Source organism: Chanodichthys erythropterus, chromosome 21 (genome assembly GCF_024489055.1).
Source record: "Chanodichthys erythropterus isolate Z2021 chromosome 21, ASM2448905v1, whole genome shotgun sequence".
Classification (NCBI taxonomy): domain Eukaryota; kingdom Metazoa; phylum Chordata; class Actinopteri; order Cypriniformes; family Xenocyprididae; genus Chanodichthys; species Chanodichthys erythropterus.
In genome coordinates, this window is record NC_090241.1 from 3,779,874 (window position 1) to 3,793,202 (window position 13,329).

Here is a 13,329-nt window from a genome sequence, read left to right on the forward strand (position 1 = left end):
CAGCTACAGGCCTTACACAGGAGCACATCGAACACTCAAAGTTTAACACTCTCGTAAAGTAACTTCACGGTAACGTGAGAAGGTAATTACTTGTGTGACGATTCGAAAACAGGGAGTAATTGCCTCTTAATATTATCAGGAGTGTAATTTTGTGCATTCACAGGTTTTTACTAAGTGACAACGCAAAGTGTAATTTTTGTTGATTTGCAATACACTAATTATAAAGGTGTTATACAGCTTTTATGGCAGGCACTTACACTCAGAGCAAGACCCCGTAGTTTAACGGCTACTAAAAGCACATAAACACCATCTGCCAAAACAATGAGTTTTTTAATCATCACACGGGACAAAATAGTGATACAACCATGACACCTTTCTCCTTGTGTTTGCCACTGACAAACTTGCCCATTACCTCTAAACAAGAACCACATTTTCACCAGTTACCACACATTTTCACTCATCAATAAAACTAGTTGTGCAGACTGCTACTCTATAAATATATTAAATATGTGTTTAAGGATACAAGTGATATTCATGGCTAAAATCCATCTATGTTTGCTTTAAAAAAGCAACTATTTTACGCCAACAAGGTAATTTATTGCTTGATGTTCTTTCTTTGTGAGGGGAAAAGATGCAGAGGACTAAGGAGACAGACACAATGACCCTGACATTTGGAAAAAGAAAAGAAAAAATCACCTGCAACATGATCCCTGAACACTGTGACTGTAGCAAATAATTGGTTCTGCCTGCAGTTCAGGCCTGGTCCATTGGGGGCGCCGGTGTACTGTGATGCGGCTGTAAGTCTGCTGGGATCCCACAGTGATTGAACAGTGGGGGGAGAAGGTGCTTGGTTTGGGACGTCGGTGACGAGGGTGAGGGTGTGGAGCGAGTGGCGGGGACAGTTTGGCTGCTCTGATGCAAAGCCGAGAGGGCCGAACTGGGCTGACAGGGGGCTGAGGGCACGGGGGTCATTGGCGTTGAGAGGGCTGTGGACATCAGCAGGCCGTCCGAGGCAATAAGGCTGTGAAACTGTGAGGAGTCGCTGAGGGGAAGGGCGAGAACGCCCCAGGAGCCATGAGAGATGTCCTCGTCCTTGCCAAGGGGCAGATCGCTCAGACCTGCTTTGGAGGTATCCATCTTAGCTAGAAGATGAGGTTGTCTCTGTGGGTATGCGCTGTCTGTGAGATGTCCCACAGAGGATGGAGGAGTCAGAGGGGGCTGTGGTGATGGAGGTGATGGGGGAAAAGCATCTTCTGATGTGGGGAGCAGACTGGGGTCCAGCTCCAGGCTGGAAAGAGTCTCAGCAGATAGCCGCGCACTCAGTAGATCCACGACTCCCCCCGGCATGCTACGACAATCTACCCCTTCTACGGGACCAAGCTCAGCCATTCCGCTTAGACATGCAAGGGATTCTGGGTACGAGCTCATGGCCTGCAGAACGCGAACCAATTCCTCGGCTTCCTCAGAGGTGGGCAGCAGCTCACTGTTCTTACCTGTAATGACAAATAAACATGAATTATCACAATTTGATACCAGCATTTCCCAGAGCATTGTGAGTGCTGTTGAGCGGATTATTAAACACCTCTGATTGGCCATTGTGTTCACGCGCTCAACAGATATGTCTGAGATTGGCTACGATGATCAACGCTTCAAAAACAGACATCTTTGTCGCTCACAGTGCTTACACAGATACACACGGGAGCGTTTGAAAGCAGGTGATGTCCATTTACAACATGTTTTTGAAGTGCTGATCATTGTAGCCAATCACAGACATATCTGTTGAGCATGTGAACACAATGGCCAATCAGAGGTGTTTAAGAATACACTCAGTGCTCAAAATGCTAGGGGAAAATGCTGGTATCGTCACATTTTTAAAATTTCAGTACCGACTTGGTACCGAAGTATGAAAAGAGATCATATTTATACCAAATTTACAGAAAAAACACAAAATAAAAGCATAAAAAAGCAAAAAAAAAAACAGGTCTTGTGAAACATTGAAAACAATGTAGTCTCTCAGTCACCAACAACTGACTCTTTCTGTCATCTTAATGATTTATTCAGAAAGACACAAACTCAAGAGTTACCTTTTGAATCCGTTTGATGGATCCTTCTCTGAATTACGTTATTACTGTTAGTGATGGAATATTTGATACAGTTTCAAATATGATTTATAAATACATACTGTTCAAAAGTTTGGGGTCAGAAAGTCTTTTTTGTTTGTTTTTTGAAGGGAATTAATACTTTTATTCAGGAAGAATGCATTAAATTGATCAAAAGAGGCAGTAAAGACATTAATAACGTTACAAAAGTTTTCTATTTCTCAAATGTTGTTGAATTTTAAATTCAGCAAAGAATTGTGTCATGGTTTCCAAAATATATTAAGCAGCACAACTGTTTAGATAACATGACACTGAAGACTGGCGTAATGATGCTGAAAATTCAGTTTTCCATCACAGGAGTAAATTACATTTTAAAATACATTAAAACAGAAAACAGCTTTTTAAATTGTAATAATGGAAGAGGATTAGGGCCAAGCAATAATAAAAAAATAAAACCATCTCGAGATTAAAGTTGTTAAATTTTGAGAATAAAGTCATTAAATTACGAGAAAAAAGTCGTTAAATTATGAGAACAAATTCGTAATTTAACGACTTTTTTCTCGTAATTTAATGACTATATTATCAACATTTTATCTTGATTTTTTTTCTCAAAATTTAATGACTTTTTTTCTCATAATTTAACAAAATTTGTTCTCATAATTTAACGACTTTTTTCTCGTAATTTAATTACTTTATTCTCAATATTTTATCTCAACTTTTTTCTCGTAATTTAACAAGTTTATTAACATTTTATCTCAACTTTTTTCTTGAAATTTGACGAGTTTTTTCTCGTAATTTAACGAGTTTATTCTCAACATTTTATTTAAACTTTTTTCTCGAAATTTAACAAGTTTTTTCTTGAATTTAACAACTTTAATCTCGAGGTGGTTTTATTTTTTTATTATTGCTTGGCCCTAATCCTCTTCTGTAGTTTTTACTGTATTTTGGATAAACTAAATGCAGCCTTGGTGAAAATAAGAGACTTCTTTTAAAAACATTAAAATAACTTACTGACCGCGAACGTTTAAATAGTAGTGTAATATATATATATATATATATATATATATATTTATATTGTAATTTATATATAATACAGTGGTATATTATACATTAAGTGTTCATGAGTTTATAATTTTTTGATAGTTTTACACATTACCAACTTTTTGGTTATGTTTATATAATAACTAACATAGGAATGTAACTGCATAGATTGGGCCCTGATACACAATTTTAATTTCCTTGATGAATAAATGAATAAATAAAGAGAATATAACACTTTTTAAGCAACATGGACATTATAACTCAAATATACAGACATGAGTCAGAATCAAATCAAATTTGGAAATCTGTATCGATTCCCTGCCCTAAAATTACAGCACCATTACCTTCGAAAAGATCAAAGTCCTGCAGGTCATCCGGGAGTCGCGGGAGAACATCTGAGAAATCCTCCTGATTCAACTCTAGGTCATGTGGAATGTCACTGATGTCATTGGTGATGTCATCTGGAAATTCATCTGCACTTAAATCAGGAGTTAAAGGGCTCCTGCAAAACACACAATGACGATGAGTGTGCATTCACAGACACACACACAGACACACACATAAACACACTCGGCTTTCACCTTATGCCAGAAGGCTGAGTGGGCAGGCACAAAATGGAAGGCATTCCCAGGTTACCCTGGGGCAGCGCGGGAGGAATGGGCTTCTGAGGGCGCTTTGGTGCTCCTCGCTTGCCTTTCTTCTTATGCTTCTTACTGAGTGCTGGAGGCTTGGCTTTCTTCAGTGGCCTGTGCCGCTGAATCTGCTGGTGGTGGTGGTACGTTCTCCGGCTGATATCACCTCGAAGGAAATTGTCCTGTAAAGCACCATTAGAGCACACAAGGTTAAATTAGTTACTAGCAAAAGCTTATTACACAATGAAATTGTCCTTTGTCTCACCATTTTCTTGGCGTGCTCATCACAAAGTGGCGTCTGGTGCGTGATGTCAAAGACAGGAATGGAACACTGAGCTCCATCTGCAAAGCGAGCGGTGCAGCTTGAGAACAGCTGCTGTGAACGGTTCTGAAGGATATCTAAGGAGTACCATTAAGGACACAACACAGGGAACGCGTAAAACTTTAGTCAATCACCAAAGCAGATGGTTTGTTGAAATCATTCTGAATGCAGACGAACAGCCAAAAGCAGTCTGCTATTGTTCCATAGCTTCATTTGAGTTGTTCTGACTGATTCAAAGAATATAAACTTTGAGAGGATACGTTGAAAGCAGTGCCTGGTGAACGGTAAGGCTGAATTTCTGCAGTCTTCACCTTTCACGATAGCCAAACACAAACCTGAGTCATCTCCAGCCAATGGTACTGCAGTGCTGTGGAATCAGAACATAAGAACACTGCAACATGAACACATGTCGAGCACTTTTAAGGGGTGTAAATTGGACATTTCATCACAATACTTCATCGATCTGGTATTGATTCTCTTAGCCAGCAATAGGATACAGGGATTTAGGCCAAATCTTGAGGAGATATGATTAAGAATTGATAAGATTTAGGGGCCTGCGATTGATATATCAATTTTTAAGATATTATATGCCTTTTTTACCAGTTACTAGTTTTTTTTTTTTTTTTTAAGAGGACCTATTATGCTCTTTTACGAAGTCTTGATTTTGTTTCTGGGTTCTATTAGAATACGTTTTCATGCTTGAAAACCTTATTTTTCACATATTTTGCATTGTTGCAAATTATGGTTGCAAGTTCCGTCGTTACCAATAGAGTTCAATGGGACTTATGAACATAGTTAACTAACGATGCTTTCGGGAAACGCACCCCTGTTTATTTCCTTCTCTATGAAGCCCCTCCTACCAAAAACACAATGTGCTCGGATTGGTCAGCTGGATCAGTGTGTTGTGATTGGTCAACCGATTTGAGTGTGTTTCGGAAATGTCACGCCCCTTACCATAACCATAATTAGGTCTGGGGTGTAAAAACACTACAAACTCAACTCAACCTCAATCTCGTCAGGCCCCGTCCCCTTTTTTTTGTATATGCCCTGGAAGGGGATTATGAGGAATATTGTGACGTGTACATTCCCAGAAGAAAACATTTCAGGAAGTTCATAAACAGTGCTTACTGATATAGAGAATACCTCCCTTTGGACTAGACTTTGTAACTTTGCGGATCTTTTTCATGCTCAAACAGCAACATTACACACTAAAGGAAGTTAAAAATATAAAAAAGCATAATAGATTCTCTTTAACTCTAGTCGTTGAAAGGTTATTGATATTTTATGCATCGCATCAATACATCATTTCGTTAGTTATTTTATATATGTCAATGTGTCGTTGCACCCCTAATGCATGTGTGTTTTTACCTGGAGGGTGTGGAGGTCTCTTTATGTTGTTCCTGAATAAGCTGTGCGGTGTGGTGAGGTTCCTCTCTTGCTGCCTGCAGCAGGGCTTTACGAAGGGCATGCTGGGATCTCCTCTCTCTCCTGAAGCCCCTCTGCTCCCTGCAAAGGTGCGTGTGTTTTTGTCTCAGGTATGAGCAGAAGCCTGCCAAACGCTCAGCACGGGAACTGCTGGCACTGTGAGACGGGAAAGAGAATTCTCTAGATCAGCAGTTTTCAAACTGTGCGTTGTGATACACTGGTGGGTCACAGAGTGGAAATAAGCATTCATATTCATGCCATGCAAGAATATGAAAACAGAACTTTTCAAATTCAATAAACAAGTACGTTGGTGGTCATAACTTTTATTTAGAGTAAGTGTGTCACGGATCACTGCAGTATTTCTAGCACCGAAAAAACAAACATACAGCACAAAACAAATGACTTATCGGTCGGTTCTTTAAATGAAGCGTTAAAAAGAGTCACATTGAAAGAACTGACCTGAAGTTCCACATAAATAATATCACTGCACCCATACATACATACATAAATCAAATTCAAGGTGATTGGAACACTTTTTGCCATTAAGATTAAGATTAAGATTATATATATTATATATATATATATATATATATATATATATACAGTACCGCTCAAAAGTTTGGGATCGGTAAGATTTTTAATGTTTTTAAAAGAAGTTTCGTCTGCTCACCAACGCTTAATTTATTTTATTAAAAATACAGTAAAAACAGTAATATTGTGAAAAATGATTACAATTTAAAATAACTGTTTTCTATTTGAATATATTTGACAAAGTAATTTATTCCTTTGATCAAAGCTGAATTTACAGCATCATTACTCCAGTCTTCAGTGTCACATGATCCTTCAGAAATCATTCTAATATGCTGATCTGCTGCTCAAGAAACATTTATGATTATTTTCAATGTTGAAAACAGTTGTGTACTTTTTTTTTTTCAGGATTCCTTGATGAATAGAAAGTTCAAAAGAACAGCATTTATCTGAAATACAAAGCTTCTGTAGCATTATACACTACCGTTCAAAAGTTTGGGGTCAGTAAGAATTTTTAGTTATTTTTTTTTTAAAGAAATTAAAGAAATGAATACTTTTATTCAGCAAGGATGCATTAAATCAATCAAAAGTGGCAGTAAAGACATTTATAATGTTACAAAAGATTAGATTTCAAATAAACACTGTTCTTTTGAACTTTCTATTCATCAAATAATCCTGAAAAAAAAATATTGTACACAAATATTTTGTACAATTGTAAACAATAAATGTTTCCTGAGCAGCAGATCAGCATATTAGAATGATTTCTGGAGGATCATGTGACACTGAAGACTGGATTAACAATGCTGAAAATTCAGCTCTGCCAAGTGCCAACACAAGAATAAATTACTTTTAATTATTTTAAAATATTTTCAAATTGAAAACAGTCATTTTAAATTGTAATAATATTTCACAATATTACTGTTTTTACTGTATTTTTAATTATGTAAATGCATCCTTGGTGAGCAGACGAAACTTCTTTTAAAAACATTAAAAATCTTACCGATCCCAAACTTTTGAGCGGTAGTGATATATATATATATATATATATACACACACACCACTATTTACTCTATGTGGGTCAGACTCAGAGCATGCAAAGGTTTGGGAACCCATGCCTAAAAATGATTTAAAATGAGACAAAACAAGCAAAACAATAAAAACACAAGATATTTCTTATTTTATTTCACCCTCTCAACAACTGTTTTTTTCTTTTCTTCAAAGAACCAGGGTTCCCACAGTCTTGAAAAAATTTAGATTTTTTAGGAAGCCTAATTTTAGGTGTTTTCTAGACCTGAAAATGTCTTTTTTTTTTTTAAATTGGCATTTCATAATGAATAATCATTTTGTATACATTTGTATTTACAGTATGCCAAGTTCTAAAATATTTTATCGAGAAGAAATTAGCAAAAATATTCTTAAAAATCATGATCCTTATCCAGTACATAATGAACAACTGGAAAAGTCATGTAACTTCTTTGGTTAAAAACAGTGGGAACATTCAAATTCTGGAATCTTGCAATTGAATTTACACAATCTAGGAATGTCAGGCCTTCAAAAATTGCTGTGGACAATAGAGGGCCTTGGAGTCAAAAAGGTTGATAACCACTGCTCTAGATTTTACCTTCCAAAAATTACTTTAAAAGATCACTGAACCAATTGAAAGTCCATATTCTATTTGTACCTTACCCTTTTGTGTGAAAGGAGTACATAAATATTGATTTGAGAGTAAATTATTCTATTATGCGAGAAAGAAGCCATGGAATGAAACAAGAAGTTGTAGAATACCACAATTGACCAATCAGAATCAAGTATTCCAGAAATCTGCATTATAATGTGGGTTAATCTTTTCGTTTAGCAATAAATTAGGTGGTGGATGGATGATTGTCAGACTGATGGATTACTGTACCTTTCCTCAAAGTGCTTCTCTTGTAGTCTCTGGCACTGATACGACACTAGTTTCCCCAAGTCTCCATCTTCCTCTTCACTGTCTTCTGACAAGTCAAGCCCTAAAACACATGCTGTATTTTAAAACAAACTAAAGCTAAATTAATTTTTAAATGTCAAAATCTCAGGTCAAAATTACCTACCTAATTGTGGATTCAGGTCTTGGTACCTCCCCTTGTGTTGGTCCATCAATCTATGAAACTTTTGCAAACATGGAGTTTGTTGCTGCATAGCAACTGAGCGCATTTTTATTAATCGTCTGTGTATGTCATCACGGCTTGGTGCCATCCCCGAAACTGCAGGGGCAACCTTTTTATCAAAAGCATGATTAAGGTCCATTTTAATTTTGTTATCAGTTGAAGCCGTGTCTATTGAGCCCTGATGGCTGTCCGGAAGTGTCGATGAGGTTTTGAATAATGAACCTGAACGAACAGTCGAGGTTTGTAGGGTTGCAGCGTGAGGCGAAGAGGGAACTATGGGTGTTTGTGTGGTTCTTCCGGTCTGTGGAGGAGGGAGGCAAGGATGTGGAAGGGTTGAAGAAAGAGAAGATGTTCTGAGATGGTTTGGGAAGGCTGGATCCACACTGTGATCTTGCTGTTTCTGCTTATGGTTCAGAGCTTGGCTTTCTTGGGGTTTCTTCAGGAATGTGCCACTTGATTTTAACATTTTTTCTCCCCTGCAAAAGGCAAAGGGATCTAGACAAGCCAGAGAGGGTGGTGGGGATGGAGGTAAAAGCTCAAGACCGTTGTGAGCTTTCAGAGCCAGGGATGGAACGGTAATTTTGAGGGCCAAAGACTCAATGGTATCTTGTTTCTTCTTCCGCTCCTTCTTGGGGAGGACACCCATAACCTGAAGGTGACTATTACAATACCTAAAAGACAAGCAGATTGTTTTCAGTACTCTTATGCACTATTATGCACATCTTTTATTTAACCCTTGTGCGACCTAATTGACATTTTTGTCTCTTTTGATCAATTTGCCTGTGTTAATGCCAACTACATAAATTTTGGCACAGGTGTGTATTTTTATTGGAATTTTACTATTTCACCCCCATTTCCTTTAATAAATCTATTTTACACTAGGTACACAAAATAGCTCCACTCAGGATCTTAAGGACAAAAACCTCTCCATTAAAACTGCAATTTTTAATCCCAGGGCCATTTAACTATAAAAAAAATGATGCAATCTTTGTTAATAGGCTTTCATTCTGTTGGCAAGGCTTCAAAATTTAAATGTTTACTATTTTTTAACCAGATGGTGGCTTTTTTTCAGATTTGGCCTATAAAGCAAATACTCGCTTTATTCCTGTTTTCTGCTTCTGCATATTATAGAGCCAAATGGGAAAATTATGCAGCTATAATTGTGTGGGTGTGTTGGTGTGATGTCAGAGTGTGGTTTGCATGTGTGTGATAAAAAAATTGTGTGTGTGTAATATTTGAGAGAGAAAAACTTCAAATCACAAATTCAAACACTGTGTGTACCAGTGGAGCTTTGCTGGCATCTAATGGGGAAAGTTTGGTACTGCGCCCAAACAAAATCTTACTGAAAGCTCATTTTTTGAGATATCAACCTCAAATTTGGAACACAACTTGTTTAGATTTATGGCTTTGCTTTTCTAACAGTTTTAGAGTTCAACATGATTCATAAAATCAAGATTTTATATAAAATAATGTTCATAAACTTCAACAATAACCTGCCAAGGGGCTTCTTTAAAATGAGATCAAACTTAAGTCTGTGCTCCCTTTTTTTGTCCTCTATGGACCTATATGTAACTTTGACGCACAAGGGTTAAACATTTGTTAATACACAAACTTACTTGCGGTCATGAGCCTTGGGAATTGGGTTGGTGCAGCGCTGGCTATTGTACTTGGCTACATATTCGCACTGCCTGAAGGGAGCGGTCCGGTCCTCAAGCACATGGCGGATGCAGAAAGCATATCCATTGAGCCTGCGCTGCTTGCAAAGCTTTGGACTATATGAACACAGAGGCTTGTGGTCCACCTCCGAGTAGTGGATGTGTTTGCCTTCATACATCCCAGGGCTGGAACTCTACGGAACATCAGCTGATGAAAAAATAAAAACGGTATGTGAATCCGTATGTGAGTCGACTACCAAAAGTCAAATTCAGCTTCTTTTGGAGTGCACATTTTAAAAATTATTTAAATGTTATATATTTTTGTACAATTTTTGCACTATATTTTTAAGGCTGAAATACACTACATGAGTTTGGTCCAGATTTTTGCCACATTTTTCAGTCTGGAGAAGTCGATGATAGTTGTCAGTCTGCAGATTTTGGGCATTTGTTTTTGTCTTTCACAGAAAGTATGATGTAGTGTATGATGGGCACAGGTCCTGATTTCTTTAGCTTCAGATGATGATTCCATCGAGGAACATCTTTGATATTTTGATTTTAAACATTGTTTTCAGTTGTTATTCATCTCCTTGCAATTGGGTGCATGTTTCTAAATTAGTTTGTTGTGTTCAGAATGACTTTAAAGTCATGTGTGATGCTCCGGTTTTCTCTGTAACATTTACAAAGTCGGGAAGTATAACGCCTAGTGCTTTAAAATCTCTTCAATGTAGTGTATTCCAGCTTTTAATATAATATTAAAGGATTAGTCCACTTTCAAATAACCCTCCCTCATGTCATCCAAGATGTTCATGTCTTTCTTTCTTCAGTCGAAAAGAAATTAAAGTTTTTGATGAAAACATTCCAGGATTATTCCCCTTATAATGGACTTCAATGGGCACCAAACAGTTGAAAGTCAAAATTACAGTTTCAGTGCAGCTTCAAAGAGCTTTAAACGATCCCAGACGAGGAATAAGGGTCTTATCTAGCAAAACGATTGGTCATTTTTGAAAAAAATGTAAATGTATATGCTTTATATAAACAAATGATCGCCTTCTAAGTGCTTCCCCCAAAACCGCATTTCCAAAAAGTTTACGCTGTATGTCCTACGCCTTCCCTATTCTACTTATGGAAAAAAAAATGTAACTGGCGCTGCGTTCATTCCATAAGTAGAGCGTAAACATACAGCATAAACTTTTTGGAGAATACGGAAATGCGGTTTTGGCGGAAGCACTTAGAAGGTGATCGTTTGTTTATATAAAGCATATACATTAAAATATTTTTCAAAAATGACAGATCGTTTCTCTAGATAAGACTCTTATTCCTCGTCTGCTATCGTTTAAAGCTCTTTGAAGCTGCTCTGAAACTGTAATTTTGACCTTCAACCGTCTGGAGTCCATTGAAGTCCATTATAAGGAGAATAATCCTGGAATGTTTTCATCAAAAACCTTAATTTCTTTTCAACTGAAGAAAGAAAGAAAGACACGAACATCTTGGATGACATGAGGGTGAGTAAATTATCAGGAAAATGTAATTTAAAAGTGGACTAATCCTTTAATTTTGTTACCCTCAATTGCAGAAAGCCCTAACTGTATAGTTTGCTTTTCTAGCTCTTCCATTATTATTGTTCTCCTTTATAGTGAGTTTCTAGCACTCACCAATGTATACAAAACTATAAAGGTTATGCATCTGTACTGACTATACAGCCATGAATGTAAAGATGACACACTCGGTTATCGGCAGCTCAAGTGACATACGATTTAAAATAGCTTTTTGTTGCACAGTCACCTCCAACACCTAACAAATTTCAAAGCACTCATGAAAGTATGCAGTGTGTAGGCAGCTCAGCATAAACAGCTCAAACCATTAAATATTAAAGTGACAGGAAGAAGGAAAAGCACAAGCCATCAATGACACTTGAGAAAAACAGCAGGTGTAAGCAGAGCTTTTAGCAGGTGAAACACTAAATCATAAAACGTTTGCTTGTAGAAGTGTTTGGGCATAGTACAATACGTTTGACATGCAAAGCAACTTTGAAAACGCAAGGGGACGGTGGACAACCCGCCTACTACTCTATCATGTACTTGGGCAGCACTATCAGTTACTTTTGAGGCAAGGATTGAGCAAGCTGGGTGTTGCGCCTGAAGTAACAATTTAATTATTTTTTGCGAAAGATACGGTCAAAATCAGAGCGGCAGAAACTATTTCTTCGTTGCGTCGTGCAAATATTTTGAACGTATTTTAAAACTTTATAAAGGTCGTCGGAATATTTTTTTTAATCGCGAGTGACGCTCAGGATCGATAATAAGCAAAATACCTGTCAAACGAGAATACGCGTTGTCGATTAAAGTTTCGTGGTTTTATTTATCAGGTAAATTTTGGTTAGTTTCATGAGTTTGCGTTTTAATAATATTACAAGAAATTGTGATATCAGATACACATTTTGACGACAAACATTCCTTTATTTCTGCGCAATTCGTAGTTACCGTTGGCCTGTGAAACTTCCCGAATCCCCCCGAGTCGAGTAACGAGGCACCCGCCTTGCAGTGCGTGTTAAGCGGCCTTCCGCCTTTACTTGAGTCCGTTGCTTCCCGGCAGCAGCTCAGCCTCCGATCACTGCGGCCTGTGCTAAACAAGCTACGCTGATCTTCTCATACGGTCGACGGCTATTACTCTCAGTGGGGATATTCCGCCTCTACCTGTGCACTTAACGCTAGCAGATTTAGTTTTTTAACGCGTGGATATAATTTTGTACGAATCCTACTGGCACATCTTTGTCGATTATAGAAATAAAACTAGCCGTACACAAAGAGAAGGGGGTGTTGGTTTAGTCATCGGATGCGAGGCTTCTTACAGCACAACTACAGGCACTGGGGGGACATGACAACAGCCAACAGTGCAACAACAACCTCTGCAACCATTTTGGAATTCAACTTTGTATGTTCATTGTCGGCTTTTAGAAAGATGACAGATCTCACAAACACATTATATAGATTTAACATTTGAGTCTCCAGCTGTCAGAAGTGTTCGGGCCGGCGTGAAGTTTTACTTAAGCCGCAGTCATTGATATCAAGTTTTGAGGGATCTCCCCCAAAGTCTTTTCCGACAGCCTCCTCTCACGCGTCTCATCCATGCCTGGAATGACATCACCAACTTCAAATTCAGTGCAATCTCACGTGCGGTGATAACATTATTGCCAGTCATATTTTCCTTATGTTGCTGTCAATAAATATTATCAAGGCGACCAGACTTGTGATATAAACTCTGAAGCAGGTGTTACTGGGTGTAAAGAGATTTAGAAGTGTTGCCCCCTATCAATCCTATTCAGTCAGTAATGCTAGCATGATCCTGACATGGTAGGGAAAAAATACTTTCATATTTATTTTCAGAGCAATTTACATTGCCAACATTATTAAAGAAGGAAAATCAATCAATATGCTTATTTTAGAAAGCAATTTCTCTTTGCACTTCCGTCCATGCTTCTAAATG

General features: G+C 37.7%; 1 protein-coding gene across 1 annotated transcript; it reads right to left on the reverse strand.

Moving 5' to 3' along the window:
• Positions 1-613: 613 nt before the first annotated feature.
• ino80db (INO80 complex subunit Db) lies at positions 614-13,112 on the reverse strand. The gene is made up of 10 exons (XM_067374900.1): positions 12,327-13,112; positions 9,808-10,054; positions 8,135-8,862; positions 7,954-8,053; positions 5,463-5,675; positions 4,355-4,461; positions 4,038-4,171; positions 3,722-3,954; positions 3,485-3,642; positions 614-1,493 (listed from the first exon to the last, which is right to left on the reverse strand). The coding sequence occupies exons 2-10, from the start codon at positions 10,023-10,025 to the stop codon at positions 754-756; spliced, it is 2,631 nt and encodes an 876-aa protein (XP_067231001.1). The 5' UTR covers positions 10,026-10,054; positions 12,327-13,112; the 3' UTR covers positions 614-753.
• Between the last annotated feature and the right edge of the window lie 217 nt (positions 13,113-13,329).

Bases quoted from the DNA above. Each gene is read 5' to 3' on its own strand.
- ino80db (XM_067374900.1), bottom strand. From the start codon at position 10,025: ATGTATGAAGGCAAACACATCCACTACTCGGAGGTGGACCACAAGCCT. The intron at 4,462-5,462 runs GTAAAAACACAC...CTGATTCCACAG, and splicing joins GAGACCTCCACACCCTCCAG to CACTGCAGTACCATTGGCTG. The intron at 3,955-4,037 runs GTGAGACAAAGG...GGTGCTTTACAG, and splicing joins ATGAGCACGCCAAGAAAATG to GACAATTTCCTTCGAGGTGA.